This window comes from Euprymna scolopes, chromosome 31 (assembly GCF_053919585.1).
Source record: "Euprymna scolopes isolate OS-2025 chromosome 31, ASM5391958v1, whole genome shotgun sequence".
NCBI classification, from domain to species: domain Eukaryota; kingdom Metazoa; phylum Mollusca; class Cephalopoda; order Sepiida; family Sepiolidae; genus Euprymna; species Euprymna scolopes.
In genome coordinates this window covers 29933209-29954476 of record NC_136512.1, presented here as the reverse complement: position 1 = coordinate 29954476, position 21268 = coordinate 29933209, and the positions used below count along the sequence as shown (strand labels likewise).

The window sequence follows — 21268 nt, the reverse complement described above, 5'->3', positions numbered from 1 at the left end:
TGGTTGTTTTGTAGAGGCAAATTGTTGTCTTTGTTTTTGACGTTACAGAACATGATTGAGTTTTCTAAAGGGAAAGGAAGAAGAAAAAAAAAAAAGAAAGAATAACAGCAATCTTTAGTGCATTTCAGATCAGGAAGCCAGTATCTTTAGACAACCTAATCTGGTAGCACATGATGGATTATGGATGATGATGGAGGAGTTCCTTAGCCTCCCCCCACCCAGACCGTGCATTATTTTTTTTATATTTTATTACGTCTTGGGCAAAAATAGCCTGGCAGCACCCATCCCTCTCTATGGTATTACCAAATGGTCAACCATTTTAGTAGTGACTAGGTTCAACACTGCTTAACTTTGGTGATTTAACAAGAATTAGTGTTAATGTGATTATTCTGTACACGGTACTCACTAGTAAATAAATAAAAAGATTGTTGGACATTCATGGCAGAAACATTGTGGGCAAGTCACACATAGCTTGAAGTTCATTTATACCAAATATGGTTTGACTGGGAAAATTCTATAATTTCTTTGAGGAGAAAGATCACACTGTATTCATGTCAATTTTTTTTTTTTTTAATGAAATGTAGAATATTAATTTCAAAGTAACAAAAAATATGAAAAAATTAAAAAAAAAAATTTAATGAAAGTTGAGTTAGTGATAGAAGAGATATCTTCCCCTAAAGATGAAGAGAGACAAAAGGGATGCTGTCATGTCTGACGATGGAGAACTGTGCGGACACTTACAGAATTCAGGCATGATTAGATCGCTTGGCATATCCCACACAACTTCGCCATCCGTTGTCACTACAGGAGGATTAGAAAAAAGTGATGTTTTTTTAGTCAGGCGGCAGAAGAAGTAGAAGAAGCACACACGTGGTAGGCAATGAAACACATGTGCGACACTGAAACACAGCCAACATGGACAAAATAGGAAATCTTAATTTTATTTTTTGGGGGGTTGGGGATCAAATATATTTGAAGCACCCCAAAATGAGCAATGATGAAAAGAAAACATTTTGCCTTAACATAGCTCAATTTTTTTTTTTTTTTTTACTTCCGATTGAATTATCAATAAAACAATATAACATATTTATATATATAAAAAAAAGGTCCCTGTTAATATATAGTTGAAAAATCGATTTTTAAAAAACATATGTCGTTTTAAGCAAAAACAATATTACGTTCTTAATTGTCATGTCGAAAATAGTAATGCATCTAAAAATTACGAAAATTCACCAAGTAGAACAACTGCTATTATGTTTTTAGTAAAATAAAGTCTATCATACAACAAATATTGCAGCCATGAGCAAGTAATCTAAAACATTCGTTCCGAGTTATGTCCCCTGTGTGTAGACTCTTACTGAATACTTTATAATGTAAAATGCAATTTTACCCCATTTTCCTTAAAAATTACTTTTACTTATAAATAACTTTGTACTCGATGAATTTCGCAATTTTTGGATGTATTACTATTTTCGACATGACAATTAAGTACGTAATATTGTTTTTGCTTTAAAAAAAAAAAACACATTAAAAATAATTGACCTATCCACTATCTTAAAGACAAAAAAAAAAAAAAAAAAAAAAAAAAAAAAAAACATGGTTTGGCACTTGTGATTTGAATAAACACTGATAATTATTCGTTTCCAGTTTTTGAAGACTTCTACAAAGGAAAAGGGAAGACAATCCAAAATATTAATGATTCTCAACAAAACTTTTCGCATTAACAAGCTAGCACAATTAATTATTGGAAAATTTATTAATATTTTTTTTTTTTTAACAAATAAAGCAGTTCTTTTTTATTCATTTTTAAATTTTATATATGTAAAACGAACACGTTAGCTTATTAATTAATATTTCAAAATAAATTAAAATAGTCAGCTTGGTTTCTTTTTTTTGTTTAAATTAATTTTTAAATAATTTTTTTTATATTAAATTAAAAAACTAATTCAATGAAAGACATTAATTATCAGAATATTTACTAAATTCAATATTTTTTTTTTTTAAACATTTTTTTCTTTTCAGACATGGGCAGTTCATTCCTTCGTTTTTTTTAATATATGTAAAACGAACACGCTATGTTTTTTTTAATCAATATTCCAAAATAAATTAAAACGATCGGCTAGAGGTACTTTTTTTTTTTTTTTTTTTGAATTTTGAAACAAAATATCACATTTTTCAATTTAGAAAATGTTCAAAAAATTGTATGTTTATGATTTCTTTTATATTTTTGGAAAACGAAAAGTTTCTTTGAAAAAAAAAAAAAAATTCAAACATGAAATATAACAATCAATTTAGTATAATTTGAAATGTATATTTATTTTTTAAACAATAAAATTAAATTTAATTGAATAAATGTTCTGGAAATAAATGTTTTCCGCTACGTTGGTTTATTACTTAAATGTACGTGTTTTGATTTACTGGATTGTCTCCCCTTTCCAATGTAGAAATCTCCAAAACTAAAATCAAATAATTATCAGTGACAATATAAAGAGTAAAAGTGCCAAAGATTTTATGAATAGCCTATAAAAATACATTTATTTATGAGCGTGTTCATTTTTATGTACAGTTTTAATTAGAATTTAAAAAATACGGTTTTATTTTATGTTTGGAGATTTATAAAGAATACATAAAAAAAAAAAAATACATAATTTTGTTTTAAAATCTCTAAGCCAAAATGTATAAACAAATGAAACAGATTAAAATTTTTATGTACATTTTTAATTAGAATTTTAAAAATACGGTTCTATTTTATGTTTGGAGATTTATAAAGAATACACTTAAAAAATACATAATTTTGTTTACAAATCTCTAAGCCCAAATGTATAAACAAATGAAACATTAAAAAAAAAAAAAAATTTCAAAGAAAAAAAACCTTATGCAGAGATAGCGTCATATAATTTCATAAAGTGTTTCTAAATTTTTGATATGACTGATTATTTGGATTATTTAGTCTACTGTTCTCATCTGGAGTGTTATTTCCATAACGTTTCCGTTGATGTAACCTCCAACCTTCTCCAAGCTTATCTTGTCGAACTCAGAAATCTTTCTGTTGAACTCTGGAATCTGCACGGAATGTCAAGTGGAACTTGTAGCATCATGGATAACGTACTTGATAAAATTAAGTTGTAAGCTACACTCTTCTAGAGGTTGAAGATTCAATCCTTTAATTTCCTATTTTTTAACGATTATCAAGACCCCTAGGATGTGATCCACTCATGTCGGACATTATTTCTTGTTCTCACGTAACACTCGACGCTACTTGGTTTTGTTTTTTGTTTTTTACTGAATAAATGCTTCAAAATAAATTAAACCACTAACAACTTAGCCAGCTAGGTAGAAAAATCGATTTTGCACTTTTAAAAACAGTAAATAAGTATAAATATTTTTTTGCATCTTATACGGTCTGTAGTCTTGATTTTGAACAGACTGAGGCGGACTGCACTCAAAATACAATTGTGAATTACTAATAACTTCTACCCAGTCATGGCTGACAGAATAAATGTGAATTAAATAAAAAGTTCCGTTCAAAATTCTGTATAGATTCCAGAGTTCAACAGAAAGATTCCCCACGTTCGACAAGATACACCCGAAGAAGGTTTTTTTTTTTTTTTTTTTTTTTTTTTTTTACAGTGATCACCACTTATCAAGGCCCGTAAGCCACTCAGGGATAAGGGTTATTGCAAGTACATTACGTTAGTGAGGAGATTTTATGAAGTGTTTAATTAGGGGGGCGGTTCATTAGGAATTTGTTAACATTAGACTTGAAGACATCCAAGTTGTAGTCCGGAGGGAAGCAGGCAGACGGAACAGAGTTCCACAGGCGTGCAGTTCTAAGAAAGAAGCTTTGCTCATGAAAAAGGTTGGAAGTTACATTGATTGAAACCTTGTAAAAATAACTCAAGAGGAGAACAGTAGTCTGAAGAATCAAAATAATACAAATTTGATAAAGACATTAAAAAATATTAGATTGTAAATAAAAATCTATTTTTTTAATATAGGATTTTTTGTTATAGAAAACAAAAAGTAAAAGATTGATGCCAAAACAAAATGAGTCCTTTCGGTTGTTACATTTGGGGGTTTCTTAAATCTATTTTATCCATTTTTTGTTTGTAAACATTTTTTCAAATCAACTACAGAAAGGGATAACACCATGTTTTTTTTTAAAAAAAGTAAACTGACTCCATAACACTTAGAGGCACACACACATATCTTTCGGGTAGGAAAATATCCAAAATTTGAAAATAATTGAATTTCAAAAAGGGTCGTTGATAGTGCTCAGCAAATTATATATTTTTTTATTCTTTATGTAAATACAGTCATATCTTGCTACGATGTGCAGACCGTTTCAACCATGTAAGATATCATCAGCCAAGAAAAATTGAAGTGCAAAAATTAAAAAGGTTCCAGACCTTTTTAATTTTTGCACTTTAATTTTTCTTGCCTGATGAAATCAAATATAATTGAAACGGTCTGCACATCGTAGCAAGATATAACTGTATTTACATAAAGAATAATATATATGTGTGTGTGTGTCGGTCTAATATATATATATAAGAGATTAAATAATTAAATTGAGCAAAACACAAATCTATATCTAAGTCTAAGTATAATAATGAAGTAATAAAGTTCTGAGTTTAGACTTTTCAAAAAAAAAAAAAAAAAAAAAAAAAAAAAAAAAAAAAAAAACATTTTTATTCATATAATCGTTTTGCCGTTGGAAAATACACAATCTAGATAGGCTCAAAGTATGTTACGTCAGGGAATTATCTCCAACAAAAAAACCTAAAAAAAAAAAGATCGGACGAATAAAAAATGTTTTCAAAGAAAATGAAACTCGAAACGTTTTTTTAAATCATTATTATATTTAGAGCTATCAACCCACCTTTTCTATGAAATTAAAGGAATTCCAATTACACACACGCATTCGCACACACACACACACACACACACACACACACACACACACACACACACACACACATATATACACTAGATTAAAAGTATTCATGAGTGCTAACCGATGCATTTAACGAGGTTATTAAGAGTGCTCAATAAAAGAAGAGCAAGATATATATTTATTAATATAAAAAATTTACATGGTCGCGACACTGAATGTTTGAGATAAATGGTCAATTAAAACCAGAAGTCCTCGTGAGGTGACTTAATAAATGGTTGCTTTCCACAGAAGAAACCAGTCCTCAAATTTACCCGAAACATTAGCATGCTTAGTGTCGCGACCATGTAAATTTGATTATATTAATATATATATATATATATATATATATATATATATATATATATATATATATAACTACTTCATTTACTCACATAAAATTAATATACGAAAGTATAGATTTATGCGTAAACTTTAAGTATTTACTTCAAAAGTGCTCAATTACGTAGGTAGAGCTAGTTAGTAATTTATAAAATATATATGGCGATTAATATATATTTCATAAATTACTATATATATATATATATAATATATATATATATATATATATATATATGCATTATGTAACTTTGCTTTCAATCAATGATTATTGTTAGAAATCAGATAAGAAAATTGTAGCACTTAAATCCGTTCTTAAATCTTGATATTAAAATAGTCCTTAAAAAAAATTTTTTTTTTTTTTTAAATGTCTAAAATATAGTTGGCATGAAATATTGATAAACAGACTTTCTGCAACAGAGAATCAAAGTTTAATTGAAAATGTTAAGTTACAGAAGCCAATTCAACGCAAATATTTTTTTAAATAAACTTCTATTTGTTTAAACAAATAAGCACCCCCCCCCCAAAAAAAAACAAATAAATGTTTTTTTTGTTGTCTTTTTTTTTTTTTTTTTTTTTTAAATATCTGAAAATGGTTAAATTGGCTTCTTAAACTTACATTTTCAATTAGACTTAAGCAACACTTATCACGGAGAGAAAAATAAGTTCATATTTCAAAATTTGATGTTTATATGAACAATTTGGAGAGAGAACAAAAAAACAAGTTAGCAAACAAAATTTCATGTCTCCAAATAAAACGTAAAAGACAATAAAAAATGTATAACATATGCATTTTTCACGCTATGATTTCACAGACAATTCCACAGACTCTTTTTGAAGTGTGCGACAAAGGTTATATTTATTTAATTTAGATTAAAATTTAGGAGTATCGTGTAAAACATCTGAATTGAATTTAGTGAAAATTACGATGTGCGTTCAATAAGTTTCCAGACTTTTTTGTATAGGCATTTAAAATTGTCGTAGACACTTGAAAATTCAGTATATTATTGTTATACATCTTCTGAGATGACTGACCAATTTTTATGATTCAAGGTTCAAATGAACAACTACAGCAGGAATTGGAATACACCCTACTAAAGCCTGATTATTACAGCTGGTGAATTTCAAAAATGCAATCTGGATGTGAGGACACTTTAGAAGAAGGATATGCAATAAAATTCTGTTGTGCACTCGGACAAAATACCACAGAAATGTATGGAATGCTTCAGACTGCTTTTAAACCATCTTGCATGTATCGAGCATCAGTTTTTGAGTGGCATAAGAGATTCAAGGAAGGCAGGAAGTCTGTGAGGAATGATGAGAGGTGTGGGAGGAGTAAAGAAGTCAGAACACCAGAGTTGATTGGCCAAATAAAGAATTTCATGTATAAGGACCGTCATGTTTCTATAGAGACAATTAGTGCACAGTCTGATGTCAGTGGGGGAACTGTAAACATAATTATTTGCAAGGAACGGAAGATGCGGAAGATTTGCACAAAGTTTGTCCGAAGGGTGCTCAGGGAAGATCAGAAAGAAAGACAGTCATGACCAAGACGGGCCTTAAGACAGTTCAAACCTTGCTCCCTGTGACTTTTGGTTTATTCCCCAAGTTCAAGAAAAACCTTAGAGGCTGTTGCTATGAGATCATTGAGGAGATGAAAGAGGCTGTGACAATGACACGCTCACACAAGCGGACTTCCATGGGGGGGCTTCCAGAAGTTGTTGGAACGGTACAATAAGTGTATTACAGCTGGAGGAGATTACTTTAAAGGGGACTAAAGTTTCATGTGTGTACTAGCAATGAAAGTGCCCATACGAAAAAAGTCTGGAAACTTAGTTAAAGCACCTTGTATTTTCTTAGCATTATTAATTTAAAAAAAAAAAAAATGAAAAGTTTTATTTTCTTAAGCACAAAAATGAACATTAATATTATATAAATATTTATATAATAATCCAAACAAGACGTAACAGCTCAATAAGTCTAACAAGGGGATAGAGCTTAAATATAAGATGTTCTCCATTTTACCATCATTTCCCATTAGATTTCTAACATACCCCTTTTTTTTCTGTTTTTTTTTTGTTTTTTCAATACCCTTGAATCTCTTCAAACTGTCTCAAACTGCTAAATGACTCACTTTATACAAATATGATAACCTTCCTATCATTTGTTTTCTGTGATGCATTAACTTGCTAAATTTATTGTATATTTTGCAAATCTCATCCCTCTGATGAGAAGAATTGCATTCTTCGAAACTCCATGGAATAAAGGTTTTTCTTGTTTTATTTGTACTCCTTGTCGAATAATGAAAATTTTGTATCGCTTTATAAGTTTTTTTTTTTTTTTTAAACTTTGAATCAATTATAAATATCAAGATTTTTATTTTGTATTATCTATATATCTACAAAAGTGAAATTGTCTCTGTGTGTATTTCTCTACCAAACTACTCCGTCAATTTTCAGTCTACAGACTTGAGATTTGACATAAGGAGCATTCAGATTTGGGAAAATCTTTTTAATCGGTTTTCGAACAGAAATTTGGCTGTCAAGCAGTCAAAGTTCAATGATTTGACCTTTTGAAAACTCTACCAAACTCCTCCGCTAATTTTGGGTCTAAACAATTGAAATTTTAGATGTAGGTTACTTGTACATGAATCAAACTTTTTAATTTTATTTGAGCCCAAAACAATAAATGCTAAGGGGTCAAAATTGAGGTCAAAGTTAAAAAAAAATTTGACCTCTGCGGTCTCTACCAAATTACTCAGCCAATTTTTGGTATACCCATTTGAAATTTTACATAAAGTGTATTCAGACATAGGGCAGTGTTTGGCCGAAAATTTGGCTGCCAAGAGGTCAATTTGACCTTTGTGGCTTCTAGCAAAGTAGTCAGCCAATTTTGGGTCTAAACATTTGAAATTTTACATAGAGAGTATTCAGACATGCAGCAAGCTTTTTTTTTTTTTTTTTTTTTTTAGGTTTTTGGGCGAAAATTTGGCTGCCAAGAGGTCAGAGTTGACCTTTGCAGACTCTACCAAACTCCTCTGCCAATTTTGAATCCAAGCACTTGAAATATTAGATGTAGATTACCTGGACAGGAGTCCCACTTTATATATATATATATATATATATATTCACATAAAGTTATGAACAGCACTTAGGCCCCAAGCAAAGCCGGGCTGAACTGCTAGTATATATATGTGTGTGTGTGTGTGTGTGTGTGTGTGCAGATCGTGATGTTAAAATCAGAAGATCATTCTCAGTTTTCCTGAATGACAGTTACGATTTATATAAATGTTAATTTTAACTGTTTTTCTCACTGAAGTTAAGGTTGGCCGAGCAGTTTGTTTCTTGCTAATGGAGTAAAAGATGGCTTCCTGGATGGGTTCGAATATCGCGACTGGCAGTAATCGTGACTCCCTGCACAGATGATTCCCGAAAGAATGAAACACTAGTGCTTGCAGGTATTAAAAATAATTACATTATTTACAGAAAGTTTAGATGAGATAAGTCATCGGTACGGTCGGTTTCAAGCCTGATAATTGGGGGATCGTTTTAGATACTCATATCAAGCCCTCTTCAGCTGATACTCATCTCTGATGTATCGGCTGAAGAGAGCTTGATATGGGTATCTAAAACGGTCATCAATTATCAGTTTTGAAACCGACAGTACCGATAATAGACTAGATAAGTCTAAACTGTCTGTAAATAAAACATAAATGATTTTCGGATTTTTCCTTCTAATAAAGCACTCTGCTGGTATCCTTTTTTTTTTTTTCAAAAAATATAATATAGTATAATATATATATATATATATATATATATATCGGTGTTATGTTTGGATTCATTGCAAATTATAAATTAAAATGGATTAAAAGGCTGACAATGAATGCTACAGGAGAAATAATTAAGACTGCCATCAAATAGAAGCTTAACACCAATACAGAAGATGAACTAGATATTGGGTGCAAAAAAAAGGGGGGGGGGCTATCTTGAACTTTTCAGCTACAAGATGGCTGCCATTAAAACAACATTATCTAAACCTAATTAGTTTTAGACAAAAATAGGTTTAATTAATGATTCAAATAAATTGAACCAAAATTTTATAATCCATATTATTTGGCTTATTTGGACTACTGTTCTTATGTTGAGTGTTACTTTCACAATGTTTCAGACTATGTAACCTCTGATCTTCTTCAGGTATGTCTTGTCTGCACTGAGGATTGAACCTTCAACCTTCAGAAGAGTGTCAATTACAACTGAATTTTACCAAGTACTTTATCCATTATGCCACGGGTCGTTGCGGACAGTTCTAGTATAAAACCCCAATATTTTATAAAATTAGAACTAATTTGGTTAAGATAATGTTTTTTAATGGTAGCCATATTAAAGTTGAAAAGTTCAATATAATCAAAGAAGTTTTTCTTATTAAAACCCCATAAAAAATGTTTATATGTAACATGCAAATAAAACTAAGCATGTTTTGTTTTTTGTTATTTTTTTTTAAATAGTGTAAAAATTTTAAACATTTTAAAGTTATTCACATCTTATTTTTAGATTAAAACAAAGACATTTTTAATTTTTTAAAAATTATATAAAATTTATAAAATATTTTTCACATAAAATTATAATAAGAAAACTTTAAACAAAAATCTTTTCATGATAAAAAATGAACGTGTTTAAGTCTTAAGCTGGATAAATTTCTGAGATAATTTTAGAATATATTTGCCTATAAAATATTTTAAAAATAGTGAAATAAAAATTTATATTTGAATAAGCTTATATTGATTTCTTCATACAATTTAAAATTTAAGTTAACCATATAAGGATTTTTGAATTACAATTTTTTTTTTTAATCAATTTTATTGATTGGAATTTATTATTCGACTAGATCTAGATTCATGGACATCATTTTAAATATCCTTTTACATTTTTCAGACATTACAATTTCAAAGTTTATGCTAACTAGTAAATTCTATACTTTTATTTTGCTAGTTATTTTTGTCTGAAAAAAAAAAAAAATAAATAAATAAATAAAAAAAAACAAAAAAAACACAAACCCCGATTTTTGAAACTATGAAATAAGGCAATAATCTTTTGTATATTGTATTCCTTGTTTTTTTTTTGTTTTTTTTTTAACAATAAATTTTTGAAAAATTAATTTGCATAATTTAATTCCACAGCACTAGTGTCACCTCCCAAGATGTTTAATAAAAAGGAATTTATTGTATATGAAAGCATATATGACGCTGAATATTATGAAAATTAAACACATCTCGCTTGTTGAATAAGACTGGTCAACAAATAATTTGTTTTCTGTGTCCCCCCCCCCAGTTGATTTAGGATAAATCTGATCCGCTGAATCCAAAAAATCACATTGATTTTTTCCGATCAGGTCACGTTTTTGAGCTATGGCTACATGTTTTTTATGTTTTTGTTTACATGCACGCATTTGTGGTACATTTTAGAAGTTGGTAAGGATAAAATAGTAGGCTTTGATTGGATATGATTATTGTAATAACAAGAAGTAATCAGGTTTAATAGTTCTGGGTGATCGTGTCGAAAAGAGATCAGTTTATAGTCATTAAACCTCAAAATCTCCCAAAAAATTGGAGCTTGGCATATATGAAGAAGGACTGGCTTGTGAGGGAGAAACTGGTGCAAAGAAAGGAACATCATCAACGACCCTTTTCTCACTGTTGCATATCAAGTTTGGCTTAATCAAGCAGTTCACCCAGGCTCTGAACAAAGAGGGTTACTGCTTCACTTACTTGTGCCGGGTTTTTCCAGGATTGACGATGAAGAAATTGAAAGTTAGCATCTTTGACGCTCCTCAGATCCGGCAGCTCATCAGAGATTCAGAGTTCAAAGTGGAACGGTAGCAGGGAAGGCATTTGTTCTGGTAGTGAAGAACTTGCTTGGCAATAGTAAGGCCAGAAACTACGCAGAACTTCAACAACATGATTTCGGAAACCTGGTCTTCATCATATTATAATCATCATCATCATATTATTATTATTATACTACAAAAATCTTCCTTAACTCACATCACGCGATTCCTATATCTGCTTTCTTTGTTCACAAATTTTCCAAACCTCTTCACTTTGACAGACAATCTGTTTTGTTCATAGAATTATTTTTTTTATTTAAATGTTTATTCTGATGTGTTTTTGGGACTCCCCTCCCCACATAAAGTAAAACACACACTAACTATAGAATCATGCATTATATACGAATAAAATACAATTAAACAGAGACAAGGTTCATATAATATTATTTCAAATCAACTTCCGGTTTTAATATTTTTGTCTGTACGATTTTCAATTGGTGACATAAATTTAATTAACTTCTTTTCTCTTTTATTCCAAAAGCATTTCAATGGCACAAGTCGTAAAAGTATTTCAAATATCAAATTATTCATTGTTTGAAATGAAAACGTATAAAAAGAAATATTTAGCATCCTTATTTTCACATATGGACCAGTCTCCTCAGAACCTGAGTTCAGTGAGTGACGAGCAGGGGCAAAGATTCCATCAGGACCTAAAAGAGATGGAGACCAGGTATCAGAGTCACAGGGGTGCAGTCAGGATGGTTGACTACTGTTGGAATCTGAAGAGAGACTTCTCTGCTGCTAAGCATTCTAAGAGTTTGAAGAAAAATGGAAGTTCAAGCCCCGAAGTTTGAACAATGGTGAAGCATACAATTTACCTGTACGTATCTTTATCAATGCCCACCATTCAGTTTACAGTAATCGATGTTTCTATCAGGTAATTGATATATGTTGTTGGCAAAACATTTTTTTCTTTTAAAAACATATTTAGGAGGATATGTGTTGACAAAAATCAGTTGATAATAGCACAAAAAATGTAATCGATTTTGTCACATGATCTGATTTTTTTTTTTTTTTTTTTTTTTTAAATCAACTTAGCACAAAAACCTGACCTGATGGAGAAAAATGGATGTTATTTCCTAATTAAGCACTGTTAAAATACCCTAAATCAATTGTAGAAATCAAACATTTAAAAAGTAAAACAATTGTAGCCCAAATTATAATTCATACCTAAATTCATCTTTGTTTTATATATATATATATATATATATATATATAAGGGTGTATATTTTAGAGGCGGCGAACTTTAAATTTACAAAAAAAAAAAAAAAAAAAAAATCACAGAAAAGTATTTCTATTGTACATATATGTGGTTTATTCCAAAGCTTAATTTTTGGCATTTATAATTTGAACAATGCGTGGTCCCCCTCTGGTGTTGCATGTGAGATGAAGCCACAAAAAATAGTGAAGAAATGATGAATGTGAGAAATGTGAAGGACCAACGTTGCCTTCACATTTTCGCCAAGTTTCAGAAAAATCTAATGGATAGGGCAAAAGTTATGGGGTAAAAAGTGTCTTTTTTTTTTTTTTTTTAATTTTGAGGCATTTGTGACCCCTTTTTAGCTCCTGGGAATGCCGAATCCCAGTGGAAATGGACAAACGGTGCAGTTTCACGCCTTAAGACATTTTTTATTTTTTACTGTGCACATCTATTTAATTAAATATTTGTGACAAAATTTCAGGAAAAACTAATGGATGGTTATCTAGCAATCGTCTTGAATAACAGACGCACGGACACCACTGTACACATAGGTCCCTCTTCGATAAATCAAGGGACTAATACAATCTGCATAGGCATGAAACTTTACATATCCCAAAGGAAAATAATCTAATGGGGTTAAATTGCATGAATGAGGTGGCTAGTTAACAGCTCCATTTTCTGAGGTCCTGAATATGACCTTAAACTACATCCGATGGTGAGGCCCCAGCTTGTGAGCTTTGGAGAGTGTGGAGCCACCCTTTAATTGCCATTGCTCCCAGGTCCACTCTGACTCGGAGTGGTAGTACCTGTTAGGGTCCGAACTATGGGTTAAATAGAATACGACTTAAAAAAAACAAATATACTATATTAAAAAATCGTTCTTCAAAATCACCAGATTCGGCATTAAATAACCTGAAAAGGGTTGATATGCCGTAAAACAAAACAACCAACCATTTTCTGAAGTTATTCGTTCATCAAATGTTTCTCTCAGTAAATTAATCGCATCATTTGCAATTTGTAAATGTTGCTTGGGGTGTCAGTCTCTTCATGATTAAATTATCAAATTAAGCTGAACTGAAAAATAACTGATAGTTGCCAAATCTGCAATTAAAGGAAATTAGAGTTGCTAATTCAAAGTTCACCGCCTAAAAAAAAACCCAAAAAGAAAACGACAACATGTATATATAACTTGATCTTACTGTGGACTAGTAGCTCCACTATAGACCAATTTACTAAGGCTCAATTTAAATTTCTATTTGATTAAAGTTTACTTAATAACTTTCCCGTTAACTGTATTAAAACAAACAAATTTGACGTCTATCTGGAACTGTTTAGAGAAAAAGAATAACATACTATATCTGACATGCAGGACGGGTTGCCATGGAAACAATATAGGCAAAAAAAAAAAAAAAAAAATCAGTGCAGTTAAGATGTGCTATATTTTGAAAAAAATAAAAACGAGTAATTTTCTACTTTATGAAAAATCAAAAAAAAAAAAAAAAAAAGAAAAAGAAAACACTCAGTGGCTAGAAAAATGCATGTTATTAGCATAGTTTGAAGATGTTTAAAAATCAGTTTTTATTTGGTTTTGCATAAAATTCTACGAGACTTACTGTAGGCTCCCCTCGGCAGACCTCGACCACGTGCAGCCAGAGTGGTTGGCAGCATCACTTCTTTGGGTTGTGCTTTTTTGCATTCCACCTAGAATTAAAAAAAAAAAAAAAAAAAAAAAAATATTGATATAAAGTGTTTATGGGACGTAAATTTCAACGTTTCACAAGGCACCAAACCGATAACACCAAAAAAGTATTTTCTTGTAAGAAAATAATCCAAAGAAATGTACGAGCAGAGGGGTGGTTGTTAAGGTTCAACGAATGAAACAAATGCTGATCGGTAATGATGGAAATTAGGTAAGATTTAATTATTTAAGAAAACGGCTCAAAAAGAATTTGTTTACATTGGACTTAAAGTAACTATTTTATAATCAGCTGGAAAGCAACTTCACAGTATGATTAGTAGTACACTAGCATGGGTGCCCAGTGTTGCCCGGGTGTTTGGAGGTGTGTGTTGCGCAAAAAAAAGGGGGGGGGAAGTAATAGGCAGGCTCAAACCCGTGATGCAAAGGCGGAAAAGAAAGTGAAAGAAAATCTGACGCCTGATCCATACTCCATGATGCGACCGGAAGTTCGGAACGTTAAAATTAGGCAAAGTCAATCCAACCGATACGAGGACTTGTAAAAATCGCCCCCCCCTCCTCACCAGTTGAGGATGAAGGAATTAATGTTTTTGGCCAATTTTTCGATATTTGTCGCCCGCTATGTCGAGTTTCAAAGTGATACCGATCTCGTGAAAATCCATCGCCTCTGTCGAAAGTTTTAGGCAGACATACAAACATACATATATTATTTAATTGGAATTTATTATTGAGATGAGTTTCGGACTATTATCCTCATCTTTTTTAGTTGTTTCACGACGTCTAATGTTTAGCTTAAATAACCCTCAATTACATTATTATGCCTAATTTCATGATGCAGATCATTCTGTTAGTAAATATGGATGGCTGCTGGATATGTCAAACTGCTTTCAGCGGTTGTATATTACCACTGCAACATGCCATCGGTCATTTAGCGAACTGCTTTGTTGCATAAATATCATGTTTTCCCCTACCACAAAACCTTTATGCTCTTTTTGTTTTTGTTAGATTCACAGTTGGTAACTGATCAATCAATTATGCGCTCTGTTTAGTATCATCATAAATTTTATTTATAGAATTTCCCTTTATGAAAAGGGTCCTGGATATGACCTTAAACTATATCCAGTGGTGAGGCCCCAGCTTGCGGGCTTTGGAGAGTGTGGAGTCACCCTTTAATTGCCATTGCTCCCAGGTCCACTCTGACCCGGAGTGGTAGTACCTGTTAGGGTCCCAACTATGGGTTAAATAGAAACCGACTTGAAAACAACAAGCATATTCTATTAAAACATTTTTCTTCAAAATCTTTGGATTCGGCATTAAATAACCTGAAAAGGGTTGATATGCCACGAAACAAAAACAACCAACCAAGCCTTTATGAAAAGTCCCTGTTCAAAATAATTTGAAAATCTGACAATTTTACTACTTTTTCATAGAATTTTTAAACATTTGTCAATAGATTATTTAATTGGAATTCATTATAGAGATGAGTATTATTTATTTATTTATTTATTTATTGCGGACTATTACCCTCATCTTCCTTAGTTATTGTTTAATGACGTTTCGGCTAACTATTCCTCTGGCCTTCATCAGGTGGTTCCAGGTGAGAATTGTCTGAAGATAGCGATTTCAATCCTACCCAAAGCCGGTCAGAGGCTTACTTGGCCAAAAATCTGGTGAGATGACAACTATGGATGGCAGTAATTGTTGAGAATGCAATCAGGAGATTCAGAGTTCCTATCTCATCGCGGTTACCATCTGACGAAGGCCAGAGGAATACTTAGCCGAAACGTCATGAAACAACGACTAAGAAAGATGAGGATAATAGTCCATATTAAATAAAATTAATATATACATACATTTAAACAGACAGGTGAGATTTATATTATAGATGAAAACTGAGACTAATCTAGAGAAATAAAGAAAAGAGGACAAATGTTTGATCTAAGAGTTCTGCGTTTGTCATTCATAACCAATATTAATAAAATATGACTTATATAGCATGAAAATGGAGATTAATCTGGAGAAATAAAGGTCAGATTTAGTATCAGGATATTTTTATACATTGAACCAGGTCTAATTTGGTATTTACATTTTTTAGACCTGAAATTTGTTGTGCAGTATTATCTGTGTAGGAAGTGATAATCACTGCTGGTCAAGAGATTCGAAACTAGTCACAAAGTCATCCTTGAGTTCATAGATTAGCATCTTACATTCCACAGACAGGTAGTTCCAGGTAAGAAACTTTGCTTATGGAATTTTTGTCTTGTTTTAGGCACTCTGTTCCGTCTGCCTGCTTCCCACCGGACTACAACTTGGATGTCTTCAAGTCCAATGTTAACAAATTCCTAATGAACCGCCCCCTTAAGTAAACACTTCATCAAATCTCCACACTAACGTAATGTACTTGCAATAACCCTTATCCCTGAGTGGCTTCCGGGCCTTGATAAGTGGTGATTACTGTATAAAAAAAAAAAAAAAAAAAAAAGATAGAGATTAGTGGTATGGGTTGACAGTAGTTGCAGTTAGACGAGTGTTTGTTGTGAATATTTTGTAGGGGATGAGGTACCATAGATTGAAGCTCAGTCAAACACCCCTGCCATGAAAATAACTGTAGAGTTGAGATAGACTCGCAACATCTCTTGAGTGAGAAAGCATTAGAAAAAAGGAGAAAAGGACATTGCTTCGCCATTCGCCTAATAAGCTCATCATATCGTATCCTTGAGTGGCCTTTGGGTCTTAATAAGTGGAGACCCGTGAGTCCATAAAAAGTAATTTTGTTGTTATTTCTAAATCTGATGTAATCACACCTACAGGATGTCCGTTCCATAACAAATTTTTTGCAGCAATTGCAATCAAGCTAAAAATATCTGCTGATTTGTTGATTAAATAATTACATTTCATTTCTCTTCTTTGTCTGCTGCATATTTTATTATGGTGCCGTTATTCCACATCAAATTATGATTTCTCACGTTCTTCTGGTAGTGCCATCCAATCGAAAATCAGAGAAAAAAAAAAAAAAAAAAAAAAAAAAAAGGAGAAATCCGTAAAAATCTTTCTTAATTCGTTTCAAAAAGCTTTCGTACCTTTATACAGGGTGGAACGATAAAACTGTCGCCCTAGAAAAGACAGCATGATTCCAGTTCCGTTTTATGAAATCTGGTTTTCGCCTTTTGTGGCAGATCTAATAGTTGGCCAGTTGTGTACAAATCCCAGGAGTGGTAGGAGACTTCTATCATGTCTGAAAGTGACACAATGTTGAACGAGCTAGATCTGAGATGAACCACTGCACAACTCATGCTCTCTACCGATCCAAATTATGGCAACAGAACCATTGCCAGCACCCTCAGAATGCATTTCTGGAATGCCACGAATAACAGAAACATGCCAAAAGTGATGAAAAAGTTTTCGGCAATGGTTATGGTCTTTAGTGTAGTTTCAAGTGAGGGCCACCTCACATCTTCGAAGTCGGCTTAAAAGTCAACACCAAAGTGTACCAGGATGTACTGAAGAGTGCGGTGATCCTCTGGTGCAATTAGGTAGCCGCTTGCAGACCCTGGGTGTAGCAGCAGGACTCAGTGCCTGCCCTCAAGTTCAAAGAGACTCAGGTTTGGCTTCAGAATAGTGCTACAACTTTGTATATTTCTCTTACTGCTCCCCTCCTCCCCAGCTGGTATACTTCATTTGTTCATATGTTGAGAACATCACCAACATGACCTCCACAACACCAAAGCCAGCCTGATCGCTGCCATCCACCAAGTATTTGCCTATATCCTGCTGGCGCTTGTGGAAAAAGTATGCTCCCAATTTCAGACCTGTATCGAGGCAGTTATTGAAGCTGAAGGTGGCTACATTGAACAGATGTCAGATCTACTACATAATCAAGTCACCTGTATTGAAATTTGGCAGTAAAAGCTGTAGTGTTGTTTTCTTTAGGACGACAATTTTATCGTTCCACCCCGTATATATAGTGTGTAAGCTATTTAAGAATATATTAGGTCATCACAAACGCTTTGATACTAGCCTATGAACTCAGGGATGACTTTGTGACTAGTTTGAAATCTCCAGACCAGCAGTAATTATCACTCCCTACCCTGATAATACTATGCAACATATTTCAGGTTAAAAAATAGTATGTGTCACATCAGACCTGTTTCGGTGTAAGAAAATATCCTGACACTAAATCTGACCTCGATTTCTTTAGATTAGGCACCGTTTTCAGGTACTATGAATCATATTTAAATATTTATTTATTTATTTAACTATTATTATTATCCTCATTATTATTATTATTATTATTGGTTATGAACGCAAAACCCCGAATTGTCAGTTCAAACAACATTTGTCCTCTTAACCCTCTTGTGTTGTGTGCCATCCTCCCTTTTCAGATTCAACCAGTAGTTTGCCAACATGCCAGGTTCCATTTTTCTTTAAAACGTTTCTCCATCACTTAAATGGATCCTGATGGAATCTCTCGTCATTTTTCAACACTCGCATCACTAATATTCTCTGCAAAATTCTCAAGAGTAACAATTTTGCAAAAACTGTCCCTAATTCTATAAAAAGAGATTTACAGTGGTGGAAATCCGAATCAGAAGGTTTGGAATTCTAGGAGCTGAAGTCACACTCATAAGAATGCTTCGAATAAGAATCAATCATATTTTTTAAAACCTGACTAATTATTACTTAATATTGGAAAACTTTATAATAAGGAGTCAGAGTTGGATATTTTGGAATTCTAGGAATTAAAGTTCCGACTCTGCAGACCTGTTCAAATCACTAACCAAGTTGGTGGTTAAGTGATTATCGACACAGATTGATGACTTGGATGTTCCAAAGTTCAAATCCAGTTCACTTCACAAAATCACTTTGATGTTGGCAACCTTCACATAGTCCATCTTATAAGTACTCAATGTCTCTCTTGAAAGATTTCTGACTAGAAAAATACCGGGGAAACCGATGCCAACAACAGAATCAACTGCTGATTCATACAATATTGTAATGACTGTTTTGCTCCCTGCCACCACACCTCTGTCACTTTTTTTTTTGGTCTTCTGCCTCCTCTTCAATCTTTGCTAATTTCTCTTGCTCTTTCTTCCTCTCGGCACAGGATGGTCTACTTTGTCAGATCTAAAATGCTTTCGATATCTTGTACGTAACCCTCCAGAACACGAAGTGGGCATCACTCTCATCCTTGGCATGAAATCAATATTTCCATCTCTGCTGAGAAGTACCTGTGAGGAAAAGCAACTGCAAACCTGCACCGACGCAGCAGTGCACGTTGCCAAGCGACTTCCAAACATAAGCCGTTTAGTTCTGCCTCACCTCATTCTTTTCCACCTCCCCCCTCCTCCATCAACATCACAACGCAGCTTTTAACCACGCACTTATTCTCGTGACCATTCGGATGATTCCAATTGAATTAGTTAAATGCATTCCGTAAAGTGCACGAGGAAAAACTGTCTGTCCGTATGTCTCCAAATACTGCACCCCCCCTTCAAACTTATGATCACTTTAAAAGCAGGGAGATGGCAATAAGGGAAAGGTACTGCTGAGAGAAGAACCTTCAAAATTTTTCCATTAACGATATACACATGCAATATCATTGTCGCCATATTTGTCTTAAGAGCCGAGTGATTTTAATGAAGAGTTATTAAATGTCAATTTAGTTGCTTTGTTTTATGGCATATCAACCCTTTTTGGATTAAATGAATCTGGTAATGTTAGAAAAAGAAATTTTTTATGCTTCAAATTGTTCATTTCTTCAAATATTTATTCAGCATGTTTGGTTTGGTTGTTTTGTTTTATGGGATATCAACTCTTTTTCAGATTATTTAACACTGAATCTCATAATTTTGAAAAACGGTTTTATACTTTAAGATGTTTATATCTTCAAATATTTATTCATGGTGTTTGGTTTGGTTGTTTTATGTCATATCAACACCTTGCCGGGTTATTTAATGCTGAACCCAGTAATTTTTTATAAAAAGATGGTCACTTTATGCTTCAAATTGTTAATTTCTTCAAATATTTATTCAGCATGTTTGGTTTGGTTGTTGTTGTTTTTATGGCATATTAACACCTTTTCAGGTTATTTAATGCTGAACCCGGTCAATTTGAAAAACAAGTTTTATACTTAAAAGTTCTTCAAATGCTTATTCATGGTGTTTGGTTTTATTGTTTTACGGCATACCAACCCTCTCTGGGTTATTTAATTCCGAATCTAATGATGTTTTTTAGAAAAAAAATAAAAAAATAAAAAAAAGCTTGTTTTTTTTTTTTTGATTCAGGATTTATTATATTTTCAAATATTTATTTATTGTGTTTGGTAGTTTTTTTTTTGGGGGGGGGAGTCAGAAGAAAAAGGGAAAGAAAAAAAACAATAGCATAAATGTTTGTGCATTTTAGATCAGAAAGCAGGAATCTTGAGACAGCCTAATCTGGTAATGCCAAGATTAATAATAGGCACCTCAAAATTTGGAATGATGGTAAACTTATGTCCATATATATATATATATATATATATATATATATATATATATATATATATATATATATATATATATATATATATTTATTTTATAGTATAGATAATAAAGTACATATCTTTTTTTCTTTAAACTTTATTTCACTAATTACCGGTTTGTGGGCACGTATAATACTTCAGGGACATAAATGCAACTGCCTTGTACAGTTCCTGATCACCCTTGTACTAGGCGTTTTCCTTCTGAAAAAAGATTACCAGACAGTCAAAAGTGAGATTAATTTAACCCATAATAATTCAATCAACACTGACATTATTTTAGCTCATAATGATTCAGTCAAAACTGACATTATTTTAGCCCGTCACGATTCAGTGAAACTGATATTATTTGGGTCTGCCAATATTCAATCAAAATTGAAATTATTTTAACCTTTAACGATTCAGTCAAAAGTGACTTAATTTTTAACCCATTGCGATTCACTAAAAAGTGTCATTTTAGCACATAACAATTCGGTCAAAATTGATAATTTTGGGGGGTTAATAATGATTTAGTACAAAATGGTATTATTTTAGCTCGTCAAAAGTGACATCATTTTGGTCTGCCAACATTCAATCAAATTTTACATTCTTTTAGTTCACAATGATTCAGTCAAAATTGACGTCTTTTTAACCCATAACGAATCAGTCCAATTTGACATTATTTCAACCCATAATTATTTAGTCAAAATTGACATTATT

General features: G+C 32.2%; 1 protein-coding gene across 3 annotated transcripts in view; it reads right to left on the bottom strand.

Moving 5' to 3' along the window:
• LOC145255668 (RNA-binding protein Musashi homolog 2-like) overlaps nt 1-21268 on the bottom strand; it is a 709158-nt gene that overhangs the window by 168140 nt on the left and 519750 nt on the right. For 2 of the 3 annotated variants that reach the window (XM_080114227.1, XM_080114229.1), the window contains 2 exons: nt 13970-14057; nt 742-801 (listed from right to left, as the gene is read on the bottom strand). In XM_080114227.1, coding sequence (XP_079970353.1) covers nt 742-801; nt 13970-14057 — 148 coding nt within the window. The remainder of the gene's footprint in view (nt 1-741; nt 802-13969; nt 14058-21268) is intronic. The other variant, XM_080114228.1, reaches the window with a different exon arrangement.